A 27,422-nucleotide genomic window follows, 5' to 3' on the forward strand; every position below is an offset into this window, starting at 1 on the left:
AAAAGAATTCCATCAGATGCAGGTGTCAACGAAGATGCAGATTGACCAACAATATGACTTGCACCTTCACTTGCAACGAGAGCTAGTATTCCTATAAAAATGATTTTCTCTAAGTAACCAAATAAAGAAATAGCTAGAACAATTAAACATACATGGGCAATGGACATGTAGTGCTTACTAGATGAGTGCACAACATCTGTCGATGGCTGAGACTGAGAGCCAATGATGGCGATGTCACAATTTGGTGGTGGTGCTTGTGCGTCCATTGGTGACCGTCCGCAATCAGTAATAGAGAGATCAATGCTGCAATGCACACCACACAGGCACACAACGATATGAGCAGCAGCAGGCTGGCATGTCATAGAAAAAGATGACAAGAGAGGAGGGGAGACAAGGAGAGAAGAACTCACAGGGAAGCTGCGGATGACAAGAGAGGAGGGGAGACAAGGAGAGAAGAACTCACAGGGAAGCTGCGAGATAGACTCATCAGCTGACAAAGGCGAGGGAGACGCGGCGACACCACTCTTGGGCCAGAATGGCGAGGGCTCAAGACGATGAGATACGTTGGCTGATCGGCGGCAGGTCCTTGGAGTCTTGGAGACGAAGACTGCTGGCTGAGTGGGATTGTCTGTCTGGCTGCTAGGTTATCTGTCTGGCTGCTAGAGTGTTGGTTGGGCCATTTGGATGGCCGGATGGGCCAGTTGAAGCCGGTAATTATCGACGGTAAATTACCGATTAAATGTGGTAATTTTCGAAAACGGTCGGTAAAGCCTGAAACCGTTTTTGCTATCGTTTTTGATTTTTTTGCCGTTTTTTATTTAGAATTGTCGGATACCATTTCCATTTTCGTTTATCCCTAAATTCCGATAAAATATCAAAAACGATTCTCGATAATCGGCAATTATCGCTTTCACTTTCGTCCCTACCAACTACACAGCCGCCGCCTCAGCGAAGCTGTGGAAGACCAGCAGCAAGGGCCCCTTCAGCCTTCGCCGCCTCTGTCCCTTCTCTTCCTTCCGGTCGACCAGATGGCCTGCCGCGCGAAGGTGGTAGGACAGGTGGAGCGGGTCGACGGAGAGTCGCTATCCTACGCGGAGTTCGTCCGCCGCTTCATGGCGCCCAACCGCCCCGTCGTTCTCACGGGTCTCACCTCATCCTGGCGGGCCCACAAGGACTGGACTCTCTCCGGGTCTGGTGACCTTCGCCGCCCTAATCTCGGCTTCTTCACCCAAAACTTCCCTTCCTCTCTCGTTCAGGTATCTCCTCATCCATGCTGACGACCCGTGGTACTTGCTGCGCGAATGGAGGACCCCCTAAGCAGCGGTATCATTGCGCAGGTCGACGACTGCTCCTCGAGTGATTTCACGGACCAGAAGCGGCTTGAGATGTCCATGCAGGAGTTCATAGACCACTGGGTTGGGGGTCCTCATTGTGGTTCAAGTGATGGAGATCGTGATGGTTCTCTGTTGTATCTGAAAGACTGGCACTTCGTTAAGGTATGTTCCCACTTCCCAGTGCCCTGCGCAATAGCATTGCCTAGTATTCTTTGGTGCTTTGGCTGTCGCGTTCATTAGTTATGCAGATCAAATGATGCAGTGATTTAGTGTTGGCGCACTTGACTGGGTGCTACACTTGACAAACATGTAGATGCACAAATATTTGTAAAAAGAAGACCTGTGTTTGGCACCAAAATGCGCCTGCAGACGGTCCGACCCTGAGGCCGGACAGTCCGCGGTCTGGACAGTCCGCGCCTGTGGGTCGGACGGTCCGCGCGTGCGCAGAGTAGATTAGGGTTCCGAGTTTTGTGCTATGTTTGTTAGCTAGATTCGCGGAATTAGCTCGGAATTCAGTTGTGTAAAGGGTCCAGCCCCCCTCCTTTATAAATAGAGAGGTATACGGCCGATTTGGAATCATCAATCGAATCAATACAACTTTTATTTCACATTTATTTCTAGTACAATTAGGAGTAGTTTTAGTCTAGTTCTAGTTTAGCCTCTCGATCCCCAAATTCTTCGCCTCTCTTCGACTCTACGCCGATTAGAGGAGTCTAGGTCGGCCGGCCCGAGCCTAGACAACTTCTAGGATCTCTCCTCCCGACGGGGTCCCTCCCGGGAGCGAGATCCAGGCGCCGCCCCTGCGCACGCGCGGACCGTCCGGCCCAAGGGTGCGGACCGTCCGGCCGTCAGGCAGGAGCCCTAGCCTTGCACCAGGCCACGGACCGTCCGCCCCTGTGCAGAGATCACCGCCGTGCCTCGCACCAGGCCGCGGACCGTCCGCCCCTGTGCAGAGGGCATCACCACGGTTCTTGTTGAGTGTTTGGCGCTCCAAAAAGGCGCCAACATACTTTTTGACGACTCCGTTGAGGAAAACACATCTAGACCTATCAAATCGGCTCTCAATGGCCGGTTCAAGAGATAGTTCTGAAGTCTCCTCCAGCAACATTATAGAGCCGACTTGAGAAACCTTGCCGGCCGACGAACAGCTCCAGTTCGAGGAGCACAAGGAGCAGCTGATACAGGAGGCGAAAGCAAAGTTCTTGGCCAACTTCAAAGTGGATAGGAACAACAAGGTCGTCCGACAACGGGCAACGGATCCGGCTTCGCTTCAACCCACACTAGATATCCCCAATGTAAGTAATACAAACGAGCTGCAATCTCTTAAGAATTATGTAGATGAACAGCGAGAACAAATGCAAAGTATCATAGGGGGTATGCAAAACGACTATAGGAGACTAGCACGTGCATTTGATAAATCTAGCATTGCAAATTTTCCTTCGCACGAGGTTGAGTTAGGGGGTAACACACGTAATACATCGGCTATAGGTTGTCACGACCAACCCCTTTATGGGATGCCGATGGACACGTACCCTGAACAACCACAAATCGGCAGTAAATCGGCCGATCTGCACATGTCCGGACTGTCCGCCCGTGATCGCGGACCGTCCGGGCTAGCCACAGCCGGGCCCATTTTTAATGAGTTACCCAGACATGCACCCGAGCCACCACATATGGCACAGAATCTGAGCTACCCAATCGGACTGTCCGCGTACAACGATGGACGGTCCGCACATAATCACGGACGGTCCGGGCCAATATCCGGACAGTCCGCACATGACATTTTTGAGAAGGATTGTTACCTGAATCCTCACCCGTCCCAGCAACACTTCCCATCACACTATACAATGCATCAACCCATTAATTTAAGATCCCGAGCCCAGGAAAGCTTTCCGGCCCCACCTAAAAGGCCGGAAAGGAACGATCAAACCTATGAACCATATAGGGCAAGTGACAATGCACCACATAACCAGTGGGGGGGGGGGAAGACAACACGCTAATTTTCAGCCAACCCCACCTATGTTTGACCAGAAAGCCGGTGGTCTTCTACCGGCTGCCATTGATATAGTAAGGGAAGAAATAGCCGGGGCGTTCCGAGATAAGCTCGGAGTAAGCATGGTACCTGTGGGGCAATCATATTGTAAACCTTATGACAGTCGATTTGATCACCACCCATACCCCCAGGGAACCAGGATACCCGAATTTGCAAAATTTTCGGGTGACCAAGGAAAAAACACGCGCGAACATATAGGCCAGTTTTTAGCACGTTTATTTTCATTATCTTTGACAGGAACCGCGTTCGCATGGTACGCTACTTTACCTCCTAATTCTATTTCATCATGGGGGGATTTAGAACAAAAATTTCATGACCACTTTTTCTCCGGTGATTATGAGTTAGATTTGGTAGATTTAGTGGCCCTGCGGCAGGGGAAGGACGAATTGGTTAATGAATATATCCGGAGGTTCCGAGATACAAGAAACTGGTGCTTCCAAATACATTTAGCAGAAAACAGCTAGCAGGATTAGCCTTTAATGGACTGCGATATTATTTAAAAGAAAAATTAGAAGGCATCCAATTTTTCACATTAGCACAATTACACCAGAAAGCTTTGGCCTGTGAAAGCCGAAGCAAAGAGACTGCCAAAACCATTCGTCACAATGTCCATATAGTAGAGTGCGATCAAAGTAGCTCGGACGACGAATCAACAGAAATATATGCTGCTGAAATGGTTTGGCCAAAGCAGACCAAATCTTCGGCCTGTTCTTCCTTACAGCCGGTTCAAAAGAAACGGCAAGAGAAGGTCAAGTTTACATTTAATGTTGGTAAATGTGATAAAATATTTGATGAGTTACTCAAAAATGACAATATTAAAATAAATCACACTGTTCCATCCGCCGACGGGCTAAAACGTCGTGCATACTGCAAGTGGCATAACTCATTTTCTCATGCCACTAATGATTGTAATGTATTCCGTCGACAGATTCAATCGGCCATTAACGAAGGACGATTGAAATTTCAGGAAATGCAGGTGGACACGAAGCCCTTTCCGATGAACATGATCGACTTTGAGGGCAAGAAAGTCCTGACTCGGCCAAACACAGCCGATGAAGGCAAAGGCAAAGAAATAGTCATCGACAATGCAAGAGAGGCCGGTGGGAATCATAAAATTTCTTGTTGGAAAGTGGTGGCCAAGAAGACTCCTGACGGAGGGGAGACCCTTAAGGTGACCATCACAGCCTCTGGCACTGGGGGGCAAACACAGACAGGGAGACAGGCGCAAGAACCCATTCTGCGCATCGCGGACGGTCCGCCATCCAGACGCGGACGGTCCGAATCTTCTCCGGACGGTCCGAAGACTGCTGACGGACGGTCCGGCCACACTCAGGACCCGCAACAACCACGTACATTCAAACCGCGACGACCAGAGATAGGTACGTGGAAAACAAATACATTTAAAGCAGCTGGTCGGCTGGTCAAATCCAGCCCGACCTTCGATCAATTATTGTCCAAATATGTGAAAAAGAAGGCCAGCCCCAGTGACCGGCCAGCAAAGCGACCCCGCTCACCCATTCGTGAGCAACGTCAGGTCAGGCCGATTGGGTCACCCCACCAATCGGAAGAAATGAAAGGTCATACTGTACAAGTGAGACCTAACATACCTACATGGACACCTCCACCCCCTTATCCGCATATGCCATATCCATACACATATTTACTTCCACCATATGTCCCAAATCAAATGTGGGGCATGCCACCATATCCATTTGGGATGCCACAATACCCTGCTTGGGGGGCACCCCAAACATCTGTATTCGACATGTTGGCACCTCCAGTACAAGACCGATTGAGCGCCGCTCAATCCGGTCACCAGGCACATGCCCAACAAGATTGCCGGACTACTCGGCCTCCAAGGCCGACCAATCCGGCAGGGGGGCATATGCCTGCAGCAACTGGAAGAACGACAAAAAAAGACATTATCAAAATAGGTACTGCAGATGTTGTCATACAAGAAGATAATAAAGGGCCGATGACTTTTGGTGAGTCGGCCAACACAACCAAAAAAGAAGATACGGCTACCATTAAAACAGCCGATCCAAAATACTCCATGCCTTGATGGTGCCCAACGGGATTGACACGGTCCCAAAAGCGGAAATTACAGCGCCTAAGAGCAAAGGAGAGCCAAGAGAAGGAGGCGGAAAAGATATTCAATGACACACATCCACAGTACCCGCCACCGCAAAAGAAATGGAGACCAAATGCCGTTGAGGAAAAACAAACGGCCACAAAAATAGAAAATCAAACAACACTTGTGCAGCACCTTGCAGGTATGGCAGATAGCTCGGCCAGCAAGGCTGGACAATCTGCACCAGGTACGGACCGTCCGGCCCCTGCGCGCGGACCGTCCGTCCTTCACCAAGAAGCCTCTGGACAACCTGCACCAGGCGCGGACCGTCCGGCCCCTGAGCGCGGACCGTCCGCCGTTCACCAGGAAGCCTCCGACGACACTGATAGTCGCCTAGAGGGGGGGGGGGGGTGAATAGGGCGAAACTGAAATTTATAAATATAAACACAACTACAAGCCGGGTTAGCGTTAGAAATATAAACGAGTCTACGAGAGAGGGTGAAAAACAAATCCCAAGCGAATAAGCAAGTGAGACACGGAGATTTGTTTTACCGAGGTTCGGTTTTCGCAAACCTACTCCCCGTTGAGGAGGCCACAAAGGCCGGGTCTCTTTCAACCCTTCCCTCTCTCAAACGGTCCCTCGGACCGAGTGAGCTTTCTTTTCTCAATCACTTGGAACACAAAGTTCCTACAAGGATCACCACAAGATTGGTGTCTCTTGCCTCAATTACAAGTGAGTTTGATCGCAATGAAAGAATCAAGAAAGCACGATTAAAAAGCCAAGCAACAAGAGCGACAAATGACACACGGACCACTTTCTCTCTCAAGCCACTAATCACTAATGATCTCTTTTCTCAATTGTGAAACTTGGAGAGATGGAGGCTTTGAATGTGTCTTGGAATGGATTGCTAGCTCTTGTATTGAATGTTGAAGGTTGGAATGCTTGGATGGAGTGAATGGAGGTGGTTGGGGTTGTATTTATAGCCACCAACCACTTCCTAGCCGTTGGGCCTTTCTGCTGAGCGCGGACGGTCCGCCCTCCTGGTGCGGACGGTCCGCCCCTGTAGATCAACGGCTGAAGATGCAACGGTCAGCAGTAACGGCTATATCAACGGCTATATTGCATTTAATGCGACGTCAGATGTCAGACAGAGCCAGTCGCGGACGGTCCGCCCGCCTGGCCCGGACGGTCCGCGAGGCCGCTAAAATTCATTTCTCCGAACCCGTCACCTTCGGGTTTTTCGGTTTCTTACCGACCGGACGGTCCGCGCCGGAGGCCGGACGGTCCGCGCGAGGGCTCGGACGATCTTTGCTTTTCCTCCGGACAGTCTGTAGTGGAAACTTGTGTTTTTGCATTGGTTCTGTCCGAGGGTCATCCTTGTGTCGCGGACGGTCTGCCGCAAGGGCCCGGACGGTCCGCGCTTGGCCTGTTTTTCCAAAAGGCTTCTCCTGTCCGGAATAATCTACGGTATTCCGGACAGTCGATTTAGCATAGTTATAGATGAACTTTTGGCACCTGTAAAACATATAATCTAGAGCAAACTAGTTAGTCCAATTGTTTGTGTTGGGCGATTCAACCACCAAAACTATTTAGGAACTAGGTGTAAGCCTAATTCCCTTTCAATCTCCCCCTTTTTGGTGATTGATGCCAACACAAACCAAAGCAAATATAGAAGTGCATAATTGAACTAGTTTGCATAATATAAGTGCATAATTGAACTAGTTTGCATAATATAAGTGCAAAGGTTGCTTGGAATTTAGCCAATATAAATACTTGCAAGATATGCATGGATTGTTTCTTTCTTATATAACATTTTGGACCACGCTTGCACCACATGTTTTGTTTTTGCAAACACTTTTGTAAATCCTTTTCAAAGTTCTTTTGCAAATAGTCAAAGGCAAATGAATAAGATTTTGAGAAGCATTTTCAAGATTTGAAATTTTCTCCCCCTGTTTCAAATGCTTTTCCTTTAACTAAACAAAACTCCCCCTAAATGAGATCCTCCTCTTAGTGTTCAAGAGGGTTTTTGATATGTCATTTTGAAATACTACTTTCTCCCCCTTTTGAACACAATAGGATATCAATTGAAAAATATTCAACACTTAAGTTTTTTTTTTGAAATTGGTGGTGGTGCGGTCCTTTTGCTTTGGGCTCTTACTTTCTCCCCCTTTGGCATGAATCGCCAAAAACGGAAGCATTAGAGCCCTCGAAGTGTTTCCTTCCCCTTGGATCATAAATAAATGAGTTAAGATTATACCAAAGACGAAGTCCTTTTGCTTGGTGGTCATGATTTCTTCCCCTAGAATGGAGAGTTGCTTGGAGCGACGGCGAAGGATGAGTTACGTAGTGGAAGCCTTTGTCTTCGCCGAAGACTCCAATTCCCTTTCAATACACCTATGACTTGGTTTGAGATAGACTTGAAAACACATTAGTCATAGCATATAAAGAGATATGATCAAAGGTATATAAATGTGCTATGTGTGCAATCTAGCAAAAGAAATTGCGGGAATCAAGAATATTGAGCTCATGCCTAAGTTTGGTAAAAGATTGTTCATCAAGCGGCTTGGTAAAGATATCGGCTAATTGATCTTTAGTATTAATGTATGAAATCTCGATATCTCCCTTTTGTTGGTGATCCCTAAGAAAATGATACCGAATGGCTATGTGCTTAGTGCGGCTATGCTCGACGGGATTGTCGGCCATTTTGATTGCACTCTCATTATCACATAGCAAAGGGACTTTGGTTAATTTGTAACCGTAGTCCCGCAGGGTTTGCCTCATCCAAAGCAATTGCGCGCAACAATGGCCTGCGGCAATGTACTCGGCTTCGGCGGTGGAAAGAGCGACTGAATTTTGCTTCTTTGAAGCCCAAGACACCAAGGATCTTCCCAAGAACTGGCAAGTCCCCGATGTGCTCTTCCTATTGATTTTGCACCCCGCCCAATCGGCATCCGAATAACCAATCAAATCAAATGTGGATCCCCGAGGGTACCAAAGCCCAAACTTAGGTGTATAAGCCAAATATCTCAAGATTCGTTTTACGGCCGTAAGGTGTGATTCCTTAGGGTCGGATTGGAATCTTGCACACATGCAAACGGAAAGCATAATGTCCGGTCGAGATGCACAAAGATAAAGTAATGAACCTATCATCGACCGATATACCTTTTGATCCACGGACTTACCTCCCGTGTCGAGGTCGAGATGCCCATTAGTTCCCATGGGTGTCTTGATGGGTTTGGCATCCTTCATCCCAAACTTAGCAAGAATGTCTTGAGTGTACTTCGTTTGGCTAATGAAGGTGCCCTCTTGGAGTTGCTTGACTTGGAATCCTAGAAAATACTTCAACTCCCCCATCATCGACATCTCGAATTTCTGTGTCATGATCCTACTAAACTCTTCACATGTGGACTCGTTAGTAGACCCAAATATAATATCATCAACATAAATTTGGCATACAAACAAGTCATTCTTAAGAGTTTTAGTAAAGAGTGTAGGATCGGCCTTGCCGACTTTGAAGCCATTTGCAATAAGGAAATCTCTAAGGCATTCATACCATGCTCTTGGGGCTTGCTTGAGCCCATAAAGCGCCTTAGAGAGCTTATAGACATGGTTAGGATACTCACTGTCTTCAAAGCCGGGAGGTTGCTCAACATAGACCTCTTCCTTGATTGGTCCGTTGAGGAAGGCACTTTTCACGTCCATTTGATAGAGCTTAAAGCCATGGTAAGTAGCATAGGCTAATAATATGCGAATTGACTCAAGCCTAGCTACGGGTGCATAGGTTTCACCAAAATCCAAACCTTCGACTTGTGAATACCCTTTGGCCACGAGTCGAGCTTTGTTCCTTGTCACCACACCATGCTCATCTTGCTTGTTGCGGAAGACCCATTTGGTTCCTACAACATTTTGGTTAGGACGTGGAACTAAATGCCAGACCTCATTCCTCGTGAAATTGTTGAGCTCCTCTTGCATCGCCACCACCCAATCGGAATCTTGGAGAGCTTCCTCTACCCTGTGTGGCTCAATAGAGGAAACAAAAGAGTAATGTTCACAAAAATGAGCAACCCGAGATCGAGTAGTTACCCCCTTATGAATGTCGCCGAGGATGGTGTCGACGGGGTGATCTCGTTGGATTGCTTGGTGGACTCTTGGGTGTGGCGGTCTTGGTTCTTCCTCATCCTCCTTTTCTTGATCAATTGTATCTCCCTCTTGATCATTGCTATTATCTTGAGGTGGCTCGTCTTCTTGATTTTGCTCTTCATCATTTTGAGCCTTATCCTCATTTTGAGTTGGTGGAGATGCTTGCATGGAGGAGGATGGTTGATCTTGTGTACTTGGAGGCTCTTCGGATTCCTTAGGACACACATCCCCGATGGACATGTTCCTTAGCGCGATGCATGGAGCCTGTTCTTCACCTATCTCATCAAGATCAACTTGCTCTACTTGAGAGCCGTTAGTTTCATCAAACACAACGTCACAAGAGACTTCAACTAGTCCAGTGGACTTGTTAAAGACCCTATATGCCCTTGTGTTTGAGTCATAACCAAGTAAAAAGCCTTCTACAGTTTTAGGAGCAAATTTAGATTTTCTACCTCTTTTAATAAGAATGAAGCATTTGCTACCAAAAACTCTAAAATATGAAATGTTGGGCTTTTTACTGGTTAGGAGTTCATATGATGTCTTCTTGAGGATTCGGTGAAGATATAACCGGTTGATGGCGTAGCAGGCGGTGTTGACCGCTTCGGCCCAAAACCGGTCCGGTGTCTTGTACTCATCAAGCATGGTTCTTGCCATGTCCAATAGAGTTCGATTCTTTCTCTCCACTACACCATTTTGTTGTGGCGTGTAGGGAGAGGAGAACTCATGCTTGATGCCCTCCTCCTCAAGGAAGCCTTCAATTTGAGAGTTCTTGAACTCCGTCCCGTTGTCGCTTCTTATTTTCTTGATCCTTAAGCCGAACTCATTTTGAGCTCGTCTCAAGAATCCCTTTAAGGTCTCTTGGGTTTGAGATTTTTCCTGTAAAAAGAATACCCAAGTGAAGCGAGAATAATCATCCACAATAACAAGACAATACTTACTCCCGCCGATGCTTATGTAAGCAATCGGGCCGAATAGATCCATGTGGAGTAGCTCAAGCGGCCTGTCGGTCGTCATGATGTTCTTGTGTGGATGATGGACTCCAACTTGCTTCCCTGCTTGACATGCGCTACAAATCCTGTCTTTCTCAAAATGAACATTTGTTAATCCTAAAATGTGTTCTCCCTTTAGAAGCTTATGAAGATTCTTCATCCCAACATGGGCTAGTCGGCGGTGCCAGAGCCAACCCATGTTAGTCTTAGCAATTAAGCATGTGTCGAGCTCAGCTCTATTAAAATCTACTAAGTATAGCTGACCCTCTAACACACCCTTAAATGCTATTGAATCATCACTTCTTCTAAAGACAGTGACACCTACATCAGTGAATAGACAGTTGTAGCCCATTTGACATAATTGAGAAACAGAAAGCAAGTTGTAATCTAAAGAATCTACAAGAAAAACATTGGAAATAGAATGATCAGGAGATATAGCAATTTTACCCAATCCTTTGACCAAACCTTGATTTCCATCCCCGAATGTGATAGCTCGTTGGGGATCTTGATTTTTCTCATATGAGGAGAACATCCTTTTCTCCCCGGTCATGTGGTTTGTGCACCCGCTGTCGAGTATCCAACTTGAGCCTCCGGATGCATAAACCTACAAAACAAATTTAGTTCTTGACTTTAGGTACCCAAACGGTTTTGGGTCCTTTGGCATTAGAAACAAGAACTTTGGGTACCCAAACACAAGTCTTGGAACCCTTGTGCTTGCCCCCAACAAACTTGGCAACAACCTTGCCGGATTTGTTAGTCAAAACATAAGAAGCATCAAAAGTCTTAAATGAAATGCTATGTTCATTTGATGCATTAGAAATTTTCTTTCTAGGCAACTTGGCACGGGTTGGTTGCCTAGAGCTAGATGTCTCACCCTTATACATAAAAGCATGATTGGGGCCAGAGTGAGACTTCTTAGAATGAATTTTCCTAATTTTGCTCTCGGGATAACCGGCAGGATACAAAATGTAACCCTCGTTATCCTGAGGCATGGGAGATTTGCCCTTAACAAAGTTAGACAAATTTTTAGGAGGGGCATTAAGTTTGACATTGTCTCCCCTTTGGAAGCCAATGCCATCCTTAATGCCAGGGCGTCTCCCATTATAAAGCATACTACGAGCAAATTTAAATTTCTCATTCTCTAGGTTGTGCTCGGCAATTTTAGCATCAAGTTTAGCTATATGATCATTTTGTTGCTTAATTAAGATCATGTGATCATGAATAGCATTAACATCAATATCTCTACATCTAGCACAAATAGTGACATGCTCAACATTAGATGTAGAGGGTTTGCAAGATTTAAGTTCTACAACCTTAGCATGCAACATTTCATTCTTAGTTCTAAGGTCGGAAATGGTAGTATTGCAAACATCAAAATCTTTAGCCTTAGCAATTAAATTTTTATTCTCTAATCTAAGGCTAGCAAGAGATGCATTCAATTCATCAATTTTAGCAAGCAAGTCAATGTTATCATCTCTAAGATTGGGAATTGAAACATTACAAACATGTGAATCAACCTTAGCATTTAAAATAGCATTTTCATTTCTAAGGTTGTCAATCATCTCACGGCATGTGCTTAGCTCACTAGACAATTTTTCACATTTTTCTACTTCTAGAGCATAAGCCTTTTTAACCTTAACATGTTTCTTGTTTTCTTTAATTAGACAATCCTCTTGGGAGTTCAAAAGATCATCCTTTTCATGAATAGCACTAATCAATTCATTTAGTTTTTCTTTTTGCTCCATGTTAAGATTGACAAAAAGAATGCGCAAGTTATCCTCCTCATTTTTATCATCATCCTCATCACTAGATGTTTCATATTTAGTGGAGGACCTTGATTTTACCTTCTTTTTGCCGTCCTTGGCCATGAGACACTTGTGGCCGACGTTGGGGAAGAGAAGGCCCTTGGTGACGGCGATGTTGGCGGCGTCCTCGTCGTCGGAGGAGTCGCTTGAGCTTTCGTCGGAGTCCCACTCCCGACAAACATGGGCATCGCCGCCCTTCTTCTTGTAGTATTTCTTCTTCTCCTTTCTTCTTCCCTTCTTGTCGTCGCCCCTGTCACTGTCACTAGACATAGGACATTTTGCAATGAAGTGACCGGGCTTACCACACTTGTAGCAAACCTTCTTGGAACGAGGTTTGTAGTCCTTCCCCTTCCGTTGCTTGAGGATTTGCCTAAAGCTTTTGATGATTAGGGCCATCTCCTCATTGTCGAGCTTGGAGGCGTCAATTGGTTGTCTACTTGGTGTAGACTCCTCCTTCTTCTCCTCCGTTGCCTTGAAGGCCACCGGTTGCGCCTCGGAGGTGGAAGGCTCGTCAAGCTCGTTGATCTTCTTGGAGCCCTTAATCATGCATTCAAAACTCACAAAATTCCCGATAACTTCCTCGGGGGTCATTAGTGGATATCTAGGATTCCCACGAATTAATTGTACTTGAGTGGGGTTAAGGAAAATAAGAGCTCTTAGAATAACCTTAACCACTTCGTGGTCATCCCATTTTGTGCTCCCGAGGTTGCGCACTTGGTTCACCAAGGTCTTGAGCCGGTTGTACATGTCTTGTGGCTCCTCCCCTTGGCGAAGACGGAAGCGACCGAGCTCCCCCTCGATCGTTTCCCGCTTGGTGATCTTGGTGAGTTCATCACCCTCGTGCGCCGTCTTGAGTAGGTCCCAAATCTCCTTGGCGTTCTTCAATCCTTGTACTTTGTTGTATTCCTCCTTGCTTAGGGAGGCAAGGAGGATGGTTGCGGCTTGGGAGTTGAAGTGCTCGATTTGGGCCACTTCGTCCGTGTCATAGTCCTCATCCCCTATTGATGGTACCTGTACACCATACTCAACAACATCCCATATTCTTTTGTGGAGAGAGGTTAGATGAAATCGCATCAAATTACTCCACATAGCATAATCTTCACCATTAAAAGTTGGTGGTTTGCCTAATGGGACGGAAAGTAAAGGTGTATGTTTAGGAATGCGAGGGTAGCGTAGGGGGATCTTACTATACTTCTTGCGCTCTTGGCGCTTAGAAGTGACGGAGGGCGCATCGGAGTCGGAGGTCGATGTTGATGAAGTGTCGGTCTCGTAGTAGACCACCTTCCTCATCCTCTTGTGCTTGTCGCCTTTCCGATGCGGCTTGTGGGAAGAAGATTTTTCCTTCTTCTCTTTGTGGTGAGAAGAAGATTTCTTCTCCTTCCCTTTGTTGGAGGAGCTCTTCTTCTTCTCCCTCCTTTTGGTGCGGGACTCTTCCGATGAAGTGCTCCCGTAGCTTGTAGTGGGCTTTTCGCCGGTCTCCATCTCCTTCTTGGCGTGATCTCCCGACATCACTTCGAGCGGTTAGGCTCTAATGAAGCACCGGGCTCTGATACCAATTGATAGTCGCCTAGAGGGGGGGGGGGGTGAATAGGGCGAAACTGAAATTTATAAATATAAACACAACTACAAGCCGGGTTAGCGTTAGAAATATAAACGAGTCTACGAGAGAGGGTGAAAAACAAATCCCAAGCGAATAAGCAAGTGAGACACGGAGATTTGTTTTACCGAGGTTCGGTTTTCGCAAACCTACTCCCCGTTGAGGAGGCCACAAAGGCCGGGTCTCTTTCAACCCTTCCCTCTCTCAAACGGTCCCTCGGACCGAGTGAGCTTTCTTTTCTCAATCACTTGGAACACAAAGTTCCTACAAGGATCACCACAAGATTGGTGTCTCTTGCCTCAATTACAAGTGAGTTTGATCGCAATGAAAGAATCAAGAAAGCACGATTAAAAAGCCAAGCAACAAGAGCGACAAATGACACACGGACCACTTTCTCTCTCAAGCCACTAATCACTAATGATCTCTTTTCTCAATTGTGAAACTTGGAGAGATGGAGGCTTTGAATGTGTCTTGGAATGGATTGCTAGCTCTTGTATTGAATGTTGAAGGTTGGAATGCTTGGATGGAGTGAATGGAGGTGGTTGGGGTTGTATTTATAGCCACCAACCACTTCCTAGCCGTTGGGCCTTTCTGCTGAGCGCGGACGGTCCGCCCTCCTGGTGCGGACGGTCCGCCCCTGTAGATCAACGGCTGAAGATGCAACGGTCAGCAGTAACGGCTATATCAACGGCTATATTGCATTTAATGCGACGTCAGATGTCAGACAGAGCCAGTCGCGGACGGTCCGCCCGCCTGGCCCGGACGGTCCGCGAGGCCGCTAAAATTCATTTCTCCGAACCCGTCACCTTCGGGTTTTTCGGTTTCTTACCGACCGGACGGTCCGCGCCGGAGGCCGGACGGTCCGCGCGAGGGCTCGGACGGTCTTTGCTTTTCCTCCGGACAGTCTGTAGTGGAAACTTGTGTTTTTGCATTGGTTCTGTCCGAGGGTCATCCTTGTGTCGCGGACGGTCTGCCGCAAGGGCCCGGACGGTCCGCGCTTGGCCTGTTTTTCCAAAAGGCTTATCCTGTCCGGAATAATCTACGGTATTCCGGACAGTCGATTTAGCATAGTTATAGATGAACTTTTGGCACCTGTAAAACATATAATCTAGAGCAAACTAGTTAGTCCAATTGTTTGTGTTGGGCGATTCAACCACCAAAACTATTTAGGAACTAGGTGTAAGCCTAATTCCCTTTCAGACACGCCGACATCAATGGAAAAAGACGACCTACTTGGAGAAGACCTGGTCGACTACGAGGCTTCTCCAGAGCGCCCAGGTATGGACGTAAATATTATTACATTTTCCGCCGATTGTACTATTGTCGGCGACGATGAACCTGTTATGGCCCAGTTTGATTTTGGTCCTAAAGAAGCCGCCTTTACTAAACCAAAGGAATCGGTAAATCATTTAAAGCCGCTCTTCGTGCGCGGTCACATTGATGGGATAACGATTGCTAAAATGTTGGTAGATGGAGGGGCGACTGTAAATCTAATGCCTTATTCGTTATACAGAAAATTAGGTAAACAAGATGACGAACTTGTCAAGACCAACATGACCCTCAGCGGTGTTGGAACTGATAGTTCGATCAAAGCTAGGGGAGTCACGTCCGTTGAATTAACCATCGGGACTAAGACCCTTGCTGCTGCATTCTTCGTCGCTGATGTAGAAGGAAATTACAGTTTAATCCTAGGTAGAGATTGGATTCATGCCAATCAATGTATACCTTCTACATTACATCAAATGTTAATACAATGGGTAGGCGATGATGTAGAACAAGTACATGTTGATGTATCGGCCTGTATCGCTGTGGCCGATGTCCCTGTACTCTAGACTTATGAGACTGCTACATGTCTCACATGAGTAGATTTTTCTGATTATCAGTTCATAAGTATAGATAAGAAGGGTTTCATTCGTGTAATGCTAGAGCCGATGGAGAATCGACTAAATCCTAAATAAAGTTTAAATGATGAGTACACACAAAGATCATGAGTCTTTGATCACGGACAGTTCGGCTTCTAAGGCCGGATGGTCTGGTCTTTCACAAAACAGTTCGGACTTTAAGACCGAACATCTACCGCAGCGTAAAGACAGTGTCACGGATGATCCGGTCCCCGAGACCGGAAAGCCCGCCATCACGCAAAGATCATCTGATCCCTCTGTGGTAGACATGATAGAGGAATTCAGAGATCTTGATAAACTAGGACAGGGGTTTACATCGGCTGATCCTTTGGAGGAGATTGACATAGGAGATGGCAAAACTCCAAGGCCGACTTTTGTAAACAAGACCCTGGAGACCGATCCTAAAAATGAGATGATCAGTCTATTAAAGGAATATTCAGATTGCTTTGCTTGGAATTATACTGAGATGCCTGGATTAAGCCGAGAGATTGTAGAGCATCGGCTGCCTATTAAGTCCGGTTTCAGACCTTTCAAGCAGAAAGCTAGAACATTTCGTCCAGACCTTCTCCCACGGATCAACGACGAAATCCACCGGTTGCTAAAAGCTGATTTTATTAGACCTTGCAAATATGCAGAATGGGTCTCCAATATTGTGCCGTTGGTGAAGAAAGAGTCATGTAAGCTGAGTATGCATTGATTTTCGCAATTTAAATAGAGCAACTACTAAAGATGAGTATACCATGCCCATAGCCGACACATTAATCAATAATGCATCAGGAAATAGAATTATTAGCTTTCTTGATTGTAATGCCGGATATAATCAGATTTTTATGGTCGAAGAGGATGCGTCTAAAACGGCCTTTATATGTCCAGGCTCATTGGTTTATTTGAATGAGTTGTCATGACATTTGGTCTTAAAAATGCTGGTGCTACTTATCAGAGGGCTATGAATTTGATCTTCCATGAGTTGTTAGGAAACACCGTGGAAATCTACATTGATGATATTGTAGTCAAATCGGCTGAGTTTAGTTCTCATATAGCAGATTTGCGCAAAGCCTTTGATAAAATGCGTCGTTATGGTTTGAAAATGAACCCACGTAAATGTGCTTTTGGAGTGTCGGCTGGTAAGTTTTTAGAATTTATCATCCATGAACATGGTATAGAAATAGACCCTGACCGAATCAAGTCTATTCGGAATGTGGGACCTCCGACCTGTAAGGTCGAAGTGCAGAAGTTTTTCGGCAAGGTGAATTATTTACGAAGGTTTATTTCCAACCTAGCCGGGAAAATTGATGCCTTCACCCCTATCCTTCGACTTAAGAATGATGCCGAATTCGCTTGGGGGACAGAGCAGCAGGAAGCATTTGATCTCATTAAAAAATACTTGTCTTCGGCTCCCGTATTAAAAGCACCACGAGCAGGAGTACCATTCCAATTATACATTGCAGCTGAAGATAAGGTCGTTGGGGCTGTTCTGACACAAGAAACTGAAGGAAAGGAACATGTGGTGACATATCTGAGTCGGAGGTTGGTGGATGCTGAAACGAGATACACTTTTATTGAGAAGTTATGCTTATGCTTGTTTTATGCATGCACCAAGTGTAGATGTTATTTACTTTTTTTTTCTCGAAAGCGCAGGGGAAATGCGCCTTAAAATATATTAAGAAGAGGAAAAAGGTCTAAAATAGACCATGGTTACAACATTAAGCTCCTTACGGAGGCCAGTACCTCACATAAGTGAAAGAGTCCAATGAAGCCAGACTCAAAAAACTACTAAAATAGAAACAGTAGGATTCAGCCATTTGTCAAAGAAGCTGCCAAAAAAGAGAGACCCTTGGCCCCAGCTAATGCCCACAGTCTTCTCTCATCATCAGCCTGCCGAAGGATAGAGGGGAGACTGGGAGTTTGTCCATCAAAAACGCATCTGTTACGGTGGTTCCAGATCATCCAGGCCCCCAAGGAGATCAGTGAATTCAGACTTTTCTTGACCATTCCCTGAACAGTTTCAAAAACCATCTCCCACCATTCTAGGAAGGAAGTCAGGCCCGGCTGGGGAGCCAAGATATCCAACCGAACTTTCTGAGCAGATTATACCAGAAAATCCTTGCAAACACACATGAGACCAGCAGGTGATTAATAGTTTCAGGTTCCTGATCACACAATGGACAACTGCTAGGATGATTGAGCCCCCTTTTTGCTAATCTGTCAGCAGTCCAGCACCTGTTATGGGCCACCAGCCAGAGGAAGAAACGACATTTTGATGGAGCCCAAGTTTTCCAAACCCTCTTGTAGTGTCCAAATGCACATGATCCCAGGAAGAGACCCTTGTAAGCTGCCTTCGCTGAATATTTTCCATCTGGGGCTATGCTAAAGATGTGTCTGTCTTCAATGAGGGGGTGCAGCTCCAAACCAGAGAGACAGTCCCAGAGCTTAAAATAATCTGCCAGAACTCCCACAGTTAGACCACCTCTAATATCATAAATCCATCTGTTGTTTAATATGGCCTCATGAACCGTTCTACTTTTTGCTATCTTCTTTGGGATTACAGAAAATAGGCTCGGGGAAATGATCGAGATGCTTTTTCCCTGCAACCAGTTATCGGACCAGAAGAGGGTACTATGTCCATTACCTACCATCGAGATAAGGACTTTACTGAAGAACGCTCTGGCTTTACTTGGAACCTGAATAGGAAGCCCTGTCCAAGGTCTTCTAGAGTCGGTTTTTTGTAGCCACAGCCATCGCATCCGGAGGGCCCATCCAAGTTCCGGTAGACTAGAGATACCCAGTCCACCAAGCTGAAGTGGGCGACACACCTTGCCCCAAGCCACCAAACAATGTCCCCCTTTAGCTTCTTTTCTTCCTCTCCAAAGAAAGCCCTTTCTTATTTTATCTATAGCATCAACTGCCCAGTGGGGTATATCAATTGCCATTGCCAGATACACAGTCATACCTGTGAGTACATGTTGCACTAGTATTCTCCTGCCTGCTCTGGTCATCAAATCAGCTTTCCAATTAGGTAGTTGATCAGCAAATTTATCAACATACGGCTGGAACTGTTGCTTGGACAACTTGTGCAAGGATAGAGGAAGTCCCAAGTACTTGCAAGGAAAAACTGCGATCTCACACGGTAGCAGACTTTGGACTTCCAAGAGAGTTTCTTCTGAACACTGTATGGGGTAGACATTGGATTTTTGCACATTAGTTTTGAGACCAGAGGCACTGCCAAAAAGCTGCAAGATATCAAGAGTGATGGAGATTTCATCCACCGTAGGGTGTAAGAAGAGGGCTACATCATCTGCATAAATGGATACTCTGTCTAGTCATTGTACTGTTTCTGGTCAAGCCGATGTAATTAAACACATGTTGCATAACCCAATTATGAGTGGTAGAGTTGGTAAGTGGGCTTATGCACTCATAGAATATGACTTGGCCTATGAACCATTGAAATCTATGAGAGGCCAGGTCGTAGCAGATTTTATTGTAGAACATCGGATTAATGATACTCATAAACTAGACATGTCATGCCTCACTATTACTCCTTGGACTTTATATTTTGATGGATCGGTTTGCAATAAAGGGCAAGGGATTGGCATTGTGCTTGTTTCACCAAGTAATGTCTCCTTTGATTTCTCTAGCCGATTGAAAACTTATTGCACTAACAATCAAGCCGAATATGAAGCCCTTTTGTTCGGTTTAGAACTTTTAAATTGTATGGGAGTAAACATGTAAAGGCATTTGGTGATTCTCAGCTAGTCGTCCAACAGGTATTAGAAGAATATCAATGTTTTGATGGTACTCTAAATAGTTACCTTGAAAAATGTTGGAGCATAATCCATTCTTTTGACGAATTCAGTATTCGGCATATCTCTAGAATTGAGAATCATAGAGCTAACGTTTTGGCACAAGATGCATCAGGTTATCGGATAAAGAGAGAGAAATTTTACAATATTGAAAATCTGATAACCAGTGCAGGGCCAAATCCCCAGGTCGCGGACCGTCCGCGTGAAGACGTCGGACAGTCCGGGGTTACCAGGAAAGTTCTCCTAATCGATTCGGCTGATAATGAGACCGATGCAAGTGATTGGAGGACACTCATAACTAATTATTTACGAAATCCCAATGTTAGGACAGATAAGAACATTCGGCGTACAACTTTCAAGTATGTTTTGATGAGTGATGAACTCTACCGCCGAGCAGTCAACGATGTCCTGGTTAAGTGCTTGGGCCCAGATGATGCTATATTAGCCATGGCCGAAGTGCATGAAGGAATTTGTGGTACCCATCAATCGGCTCCAAAGATGAAGTGGCTGTTGCGAAGGTCTGGTTTTTATTGGCCTAATATGATAGCTGATTGTTTCAAGTAGTACAAGGGTTGCCAAGTGTGTCAAAAATTCGGCGACCTACAGTTGGTCCCTGCAGCCGAATTACATCCTATCATCAAGCCTTGGCCTTTCAGAGGATGGGGATTAGACTTTATTGGGGAAATTCATCCTTCATCATCAAAGGGGCATCGGTTCGTGTTAGTTGCCACTGATTATTTTACCAAATAGACTGAAGCCGTTGCTCTGAAGAATATGACACACAAGGAGGTAATTGAGTTCATAACTGAGCATATCATTCATTGATTCGGCATTCCCCAGACCTTGACTACGGATCAAGGGACTTCTTTTATGTCAAAGGAGGTACGTGAATTTACTGAATTATATAGAATTAAGTTGCTTAATTCATCTCCATATTATGCTCAGGCCAATGGACAGGCCGAGTCTAGTAATAGGACATTGATTAACTTGATAAAAAAGAAAATATCTGATAATCCTAAGCACTGGCATAAGATCTTGTCCGAAGCTTTATGGGCTCATAGAATATCTAAACATAGTGCTACTAAAGTGTTTCCTTTTGAGCTTGTCTATGGGCAGGAAGCAGTGTTGCCTGTGGAAATAAGTTTGAATGCTGTCAGGTTCGCCAAACAAAATGATCTAACTCTCACTGATTATTACAATGCAATGATGGATAATATTGATGAGGTGACCGACAAGAGAGTGATAGCTTTGGGATCAATAGAAAAGGACAAGATCATGGTAGCCAGGGCCTACAACAAGAAGGTCAAAGCAAAGTCATTCCAAGTAGGGGACCTGGTGTGGAAGACCATCCTGCCTCTAAGGAATAAAGACCGGAAGTTTGGAAAATGGTCGCCAAGCTGGGAGGGTCCTTATAAAGTAAAACAGGTAATATCTGGTAACGCCTATTTACTACAAACATTACAAGGCAAGGATTTACCCAAAGCTTTGAATGGGCGTTTCCTCAAGCAGTATCATCCTAGTATGTGGCAAGATGCTTAAGAAAACCGATATGATCACATCGAGTTAAGATGCTTTTGATTTGCCCAGCTCCACCAAAAGGCAGGGGGCATATGTTTGGCACCAAAATGAGCCTGCGGACGGTCCGGCCCTGAGTCCGGACAGTCCACGGTCCGGACAGTCCGCGCCTGTGGGCCGGACGGTCCGCGCGTGCGCAGAGTAGATTAGGGTTTCGAGTTTTGTGCTATGTTTGTTAGCTAGATTTGCGGAATTAGCTCGGAATTCAGTTGTGTAAAGGGTCCAGCCCCCCTCCTCTATAAATAGAGAGGTATACGGCCGATTTGGAATCATCAATCGAATCAATACAACTTTTATTTCGCATTTATTTCTAGTACAATTAGGAGTAGTTTTAGTCTAGTTCTAGTTTAGCCTCTCGATCCCCAAATTCTTCGCCTCTCTTCGACTCTACGCCGATTAGAGGAGTCTAGGTCGGCCGGTCCGAGTCTAGACAACTCTTAGGATCTCTCCTCCCCGACGGGGTCCCTCCCGGGAGCGAGATCCAGGCGCCGCCGGCGATCTTCCGCCGCCCCTGCGCACGCGCGGACCGTCCGGCCCCAGGGTGCGGACTGTCCGGCCGTCAGGCAGGAGCCCTAGCCTTGCACCAGGCCGCGGACCGTCCGGCCCCCTGCGCGCGGACCGTCCGCCCCTGTGCAGAGAGCACCGCCGCGCCTCGCACCAGGCCGCGGACCGTCCGGCCCTAGGTCGCGGACCGTCCGCCCCTGTGCAGAGGGCACCACCACGGTTCTTGTTGAGCATTTGACGCTCCAAAAAGGCGCCAACAACCTGTAATTTGTTACCTTCTCTACTATTATAAAGCACCAATTTTTCTGGTTTCATGGCCCACGGTCCAAACATCTCCTTCTCGTTTTATGCAAAATTAAGATAATCTCTATCTCTACTAATATAAAGCACCAGTTTTTTTGGGTTTTCACCATCGTCTCTTTTACAAAAAAGTCCTTATGCTTCTTTCTAATTTAACCCGCGGTCTAAACATATCCTTGTTTTATGCAAAAATAAGGTAAAATTGTGCACTAGTGATTTGAACCTTGGTTGTTGACTTCATATTCACAGTCACCTTACCAACAGGACACATACATTTTTGTGTTTTATTTACACAAAATCTACTTATATATAGAAGCTGCAGCAATGTACGTGCATTTGACTAGTTTCTTTATATTTTTAGCTGGGACCTGAATTTACATTCTTAGGTTCATGTTAAATTGAAACAAACAGCAAGTCACTTTATTGCATCTTCTAATTTTTGCTAAATCGTAGGGAGTATCATGGCAATAATATAGTATTCTACCATGATCATTGTGATATTTTTTGTATATACTGTGCTTATGTGAAGCTGGAAATCTGACAGAGATGGTGTAACTTATTACTTTATAAACTAACATATCTTCAATATTATTTTGAGTTGGAGGAAAATTGTGGTGTTGAGTCAGTTCCACCAAGCAGCACAGCCACAGCCCTGTTGCAAGTTGTATGCTTACTGATTTTATTTCTTCTTTTTTGGCATTAGCTCTAACTTATTAATTGGTATAAGTATAATTGGCTAGCTACAAGGTTTTGTTTCAACATTGGTGTTATGGCTGGCATCCCATACCGCCGTTTGTTAATTTGCTTAGTTTGTTAGATCTAATAGAGTTTGTTGGATCGGATAGAGTTTGTTAGGATCAGGTTGTTAGTCTTGGATAGAGTTTGAGGCTGCTATCTCAGCCATATATATAGCCCCATCTTGCCAGTGCTCCCCCAACTCATATATTGTTCATCCGTGTGCTGTTCATCCGAGATACTATTCATTGGCGATGCTGTTTATCAGTATTACTATTCACCACGTGCACTGTTCACCCACGATATTGTTCACCGATGATACTGTTCATCACTTAGTAACCAGGTTCCTGGATCGATGGGATCGAGGAACGAGAACGTGATACGCGATACACTACTAAAACTAGGATTTAACACTACTGGAACGAGATTGTTCCCACGTTCCTAGAACAGAACGAACGTTCCCGGAACGAGGAACATGGCCAAGTTCCCATTTCCCGGTTACTAAGGTTCATCAACATTACTGTTCACCACGGCTATTGTTCACGCGTGAACAGCCACACCTCCCCAAACCAACAGCTCGATGGCGTCCAAGCACCGGGGTCCTAGTCCTAGACCCAAACCTGCCACTCGTACTTCCTCCGTAACCCTAGTTCCAACAATTGGCAACATTGTCTTAATCCACATATGAGTACTAAGGACCAAGTTGTTCTTATTTGATTTTTTAGTCCTGGAGTCCTGGATTATATATGGATTTCATCATAAGTTCTGCGTATGCTTACAAAGCTACAAGATTGAGTAAGCCTTGGATAGCACAATATTATTACGCAGATGACCTTTCTTTTTGCAATTGATATGCCACTTTCGTGCTGTAACAGCAACATGGTTGTAGTTACCTTTTTTAACTAATTTTTCCAGGAGTACCCTGATTATATTGCATATACCACACCAACCTTCTTTGTTGATGATTGGCTCAACATGTATCTTGACAGTCACCCTATACATAGAGATTCTGACATTGCCAATCATAAAAATGAAATAAACTGTTCTGATTATCGGTTTGTTTACATGGGGGCAAAAGGTATGTTCTGTTTTATGATGTATCTTTCCTTTCCGTTTTATATGTCTAGCATTGTGGAATTCTGTGGTTGTACACGCAGGTTGCCATGCTACATGATAATTAACTCTACACACGATTATGGTTGATCTTTGGTCTGTAGGAACCTGGACTCCTCTGCATGCTGATGTTTTTAGGTCATACAGCTGGTCAGCAAATGTTTGTGGGCAAAAACAGTGGTTGTTTCTACCACCATCACAAAGTCATTGTATATTTGATAGGTACAGTTTGGTCTTAGCATTTCTTATTTATACATTTTATATTGTTATGTAAAAATGAGTTTAGTACCATTAGTTGATCTAGAACGGATTAATGAGAACATGACAAGTCAGCCTGTTAGGTGCTAATGGGAAGTAACCATCAAAGCATTGTCACAATTGAGCTTTTGCATTTTTCAAAAGAAACATAATACATTGTGGAATGATGTTCAATATATATTTTTGTACTTTTTATTGTTACATGATCAGTGCTTGTTGATTATGCCATGTAGGAACATGAGATCTTCGGTCTATAACTTACATGATGTTTCTGAAAAGCAGTTTCCTGAGTTTAGTAAGGTCTCCTCCCTCCCTTCCTCTCTCTTAGTTTCATTTTTTGAAAGTTAATATTATGAAGTTTCTTTTGTAGACAGAATGGCTAGAATGCATTCAAGAGCAGAATGAAATCATATTTGTTCCCAGTGGATGGTATCACCAAGTCCATAACCTGGTAAATATCATTTGTTATTTGAGATATAATGTACCGGTTGGGTGTATGCATTCTACATTGGATTAAATAGGGACGTCATAGGATAATGTGAACTATCCATCATGACCTTTGCATCAGATTTGGTTGATACACTAAATGTTTCAGTTTACTGGACAGTTCTAAAATATCTTCCACCTAACAGTGACCAAGTGGCATGTGTAATCTGCTTGATCAAAATTTGTCCTGGAGTTATCATCCTCTTTAGACTGAGGGTAGTGTCTATTAGATACACACTTTGTTCTACTGAAACAAATATACGGGTTTGTCGTACTGTGCTGTTCCAATTCGGCCTTGTTCGGTTTCATGGGGATCAGAGAGGATTAGGAGCTAGTTCGGAAACTCAAATTCTCTTGAGATCCCTGTCTTTTCCTAGGGTGAGCAATCTTAAGGGGTGTCATTTGAATAAGACATTTAGTTATTTATGGGAGGTTTTCTTCCCTGGGTTTGGCTCTTTTGCTTCCAAACTAGCCCTAAGGGGGATTAAATCCATTTCTATTCAATTTTGACAGGGGATTTAATCTCCTCCGACCCCCTTCAATCCACTCCTAAGTCCTAACCGAAGAAGCCCTTCATGGGGTTTGAAACTGTCTTAAATCTATAACAAGTAAATATCATATTGAAGAGGGACAGGTGGGGCTTTATGGGCTGAGACACTAGAGCAGAGAGAGGCTGACAATATATGAGGGAAGGCCACTGATGTGGAGGAAGACTTCAGAAGAGGGGAAGACAGTTCATTCCTATTGGTTACACATGAACAGATGAACTCGTAAATGGTGCTATCCTATCCTTGTATGGATGGAGTGTTACTTGATCGCTACTCCATTCCAAATTAGTTCACTTTAGCATTGTCCTAAATCAGACTTCTCTAACTTTTTGACCAAGTTTTTAGAAAATTATATTAACATCTACTAGTTTAGATAAACAGACTATCAAGACATTTTATGGAAAATTTAAGGAACCTAATTTGATATTGTAGATGTTGGTGCATTTTTCTAGTAACTTGGTTAAAGGTAGATATATGTTTGACTATAACAAAACTTGAGTGAAATATAATATGGCACGGCGGAGGTAAGAAACTAATCATGATAATTTGCTAAATAGGAGGTATCCGTCAACTTTTGAATTATGAAATGATCTTCGAAACAACTGAGACAACACATCTTTATGCATTTTGCACTTCCATGCTGTGGTAGCTGCTGGGCCCATGTCTATGGAAGTACAAATCATTTCCCTTGGCATTTTAACTGATGCAGTGGTTAATCAATTCGAATACCATTTTACTTCTAATAACTAAAGTGCAGTTAGTGAGATTATGTTGATTTTTTAAGAAACCAATATGGACGACCCAAAAGAGAAAAAAACAACTAATCATGATAGATTGCCAAATTATGAGATATGTTTGGAACTTTTTGATTACGAGATGATATTCGAAACAACCGAGGCAACACATCTTTGTGCATTCTGCACTCCCATGCTGTCGTGGTTTATGAGCTCTTGTCCTTGGAAGAACATTGAATAATTTCCCTTGGCATTTAAATAATGCAATGGTTAGTCAATATAAAAAACATTTTTCTCCCAACAACTAAACTTTAGTTAGTGAAACTATGTTAAAAGTATTTATTTATCAGTTAATATTATTATTGCAGATCAGTCTGAAGGATATTTCAAATGGCAGTGTATTCATTTATGTTTTGATGTCTTTGGGGTCTTCCTTGTACAATATTTGTTTAGAGAATGGTGCCAGTTACTATTAGTGTACTACTAGCTGCTAAACTCATGTGTTCTTCTATTTGTGGTAATTAATACAGGAGGACACTATATCTATAAATCATAATTGGTGTAATGCCTACAACCTACACTGGGTGGTGCGTATTTGCGTTTTTATCAAGTTAAGTTGTAGAATAAGTGAATAACAAGATTTCATTCGTGCTAATACTCTCCTCATTTAGTGGAACTTGCTTTATGAAGACTACAAAGTTGCAAAAGAATATATTGAAGACATTCGAGATATATGTGATGATTTTGAAGGACTTTGTCAACGGAATTTGGCAGCTAATACAGGTAATATTCCAATATCTGGAATAATCACATGAACAACAAGAAAATGCCTTGTCTACCTTCTCATACCATCCTGTTGTAACTGTTTTCAGGCATGAACTTCTATGATTTCTTTGTTTTCATAGTGAGGTTTGCCTTAGCCAATGTAGTTGAGCTTTACCATCTTCAGCAGCCAGAGGTTGCAACCTTGTCAACAGAAACCGCACACCATTTGGTCTATAATCTGATGTCAATTCGTAATGTTGCATCAAAAATGACAACTACAGAGGCTTTTACTACTGAGAATCGTCTTTGTAGTGTCTCGGAAGATAACCGCAGTGCTTTCTCTAATATCAAACAAATATTAGAAGAGGAGAGTTTCAGAAGGCTATCGATGACACTGTCAAAGGCATATGACCACATAGACAGAGGGCAAAGAAGTCTCAAATCTTCGATCTCGTATCGGAAGGGCTGTTCGTCAGTGATCTGCTTGAAATCTGATTGCAATGTTGTTGACTACATTACTTCTTTGGTTGATGAAATTTGTGGACCCGAGGATTTGACGAGACTAATTGATAGTGCTCTCTCTCATGGATAATTTTAGTGTATCTAGCATTGTAAACCTATGCTTGCATGAATCCTTATTCATCAGATATGATGGGATACTTAGGTAGTGTTTGGTTTTAGAGTATGGTTTTATGGAGCCATTTCGTTTTCAA

General features: G+C 44.4%; 1 protein-coding gene across 1 annotated transcript; it reads left to right on the plus strand.

Annotated features, from left to right (window-relative positions):
* Positions 1 to 894: 894 nt before the first annotated feature.
* On the plus strand, positions 895 to 27,422 carry LOC103635264 (2-oxoglutarate and iron-dependent oxygenase JMJD4). The gene is made up of 9 exons (XM_008657756.4): positions 895 to 1,256; positions 1,338 to 1,496; positions 23,721 to 23,883; positions 24,023 to 24,140; positions 24,410 to 24,476; positions 24,547 to 24,627; positions 26,475 to 26,531; positions 26,616 to 26,727; positions 26,817 to 27,422. The coding sequence occupies exons 1-9, from the start codon at positions 1,029 to 1,031 to the stop codon at positions 27,299 to 27,301; spliced, it is 1,470 nt and encodes a 489-aa protein (XP_008655978.1). The 5' UTR covers positions 895 to 1,028; the 3' UTR covers positions 27,302 to 27,422.

This window comes from Zea mays, chromosome 8, assembly GCF_902167145.1.
Source record: "Zea mays cultivar B73 chromosome 8, Zm-B73-REFERENCE-NAM-5.0, whole genome shotgun sequence".
Lineage (NCBI taxonomy): Eukaryota > Viridiplantae > Streptophyta > Magnoliopsida > Poales > Poaceae > Zea > Zea mays.

Excerpts from the sequence above, each read along its gene's own strand:
- LOC103635264 (XM_008657756.4), top strand. The coding sequence starts at position 1,029 with ATGGCCTGCCGCGCGAAGGTGGTAGGACAGGTGGAGCGGGTCGACGGA. Across the intron at positions 23,884-24,022 it reads TGTTTACATGGGGGCAAAAG|GAACCTGGACTCCTCTGCAT; the intron begins GTATGTTCTGTT and ends TTTGGTCTGTAG. Across the intron at positions 24,477-24,546 it reads AGTTTCCTGAGTTTAGTAAG|ACAGAATGGCTAGAATGCAT; the intron begins GTCTCCTCCCTC and ends TTTCTTTTGTAG.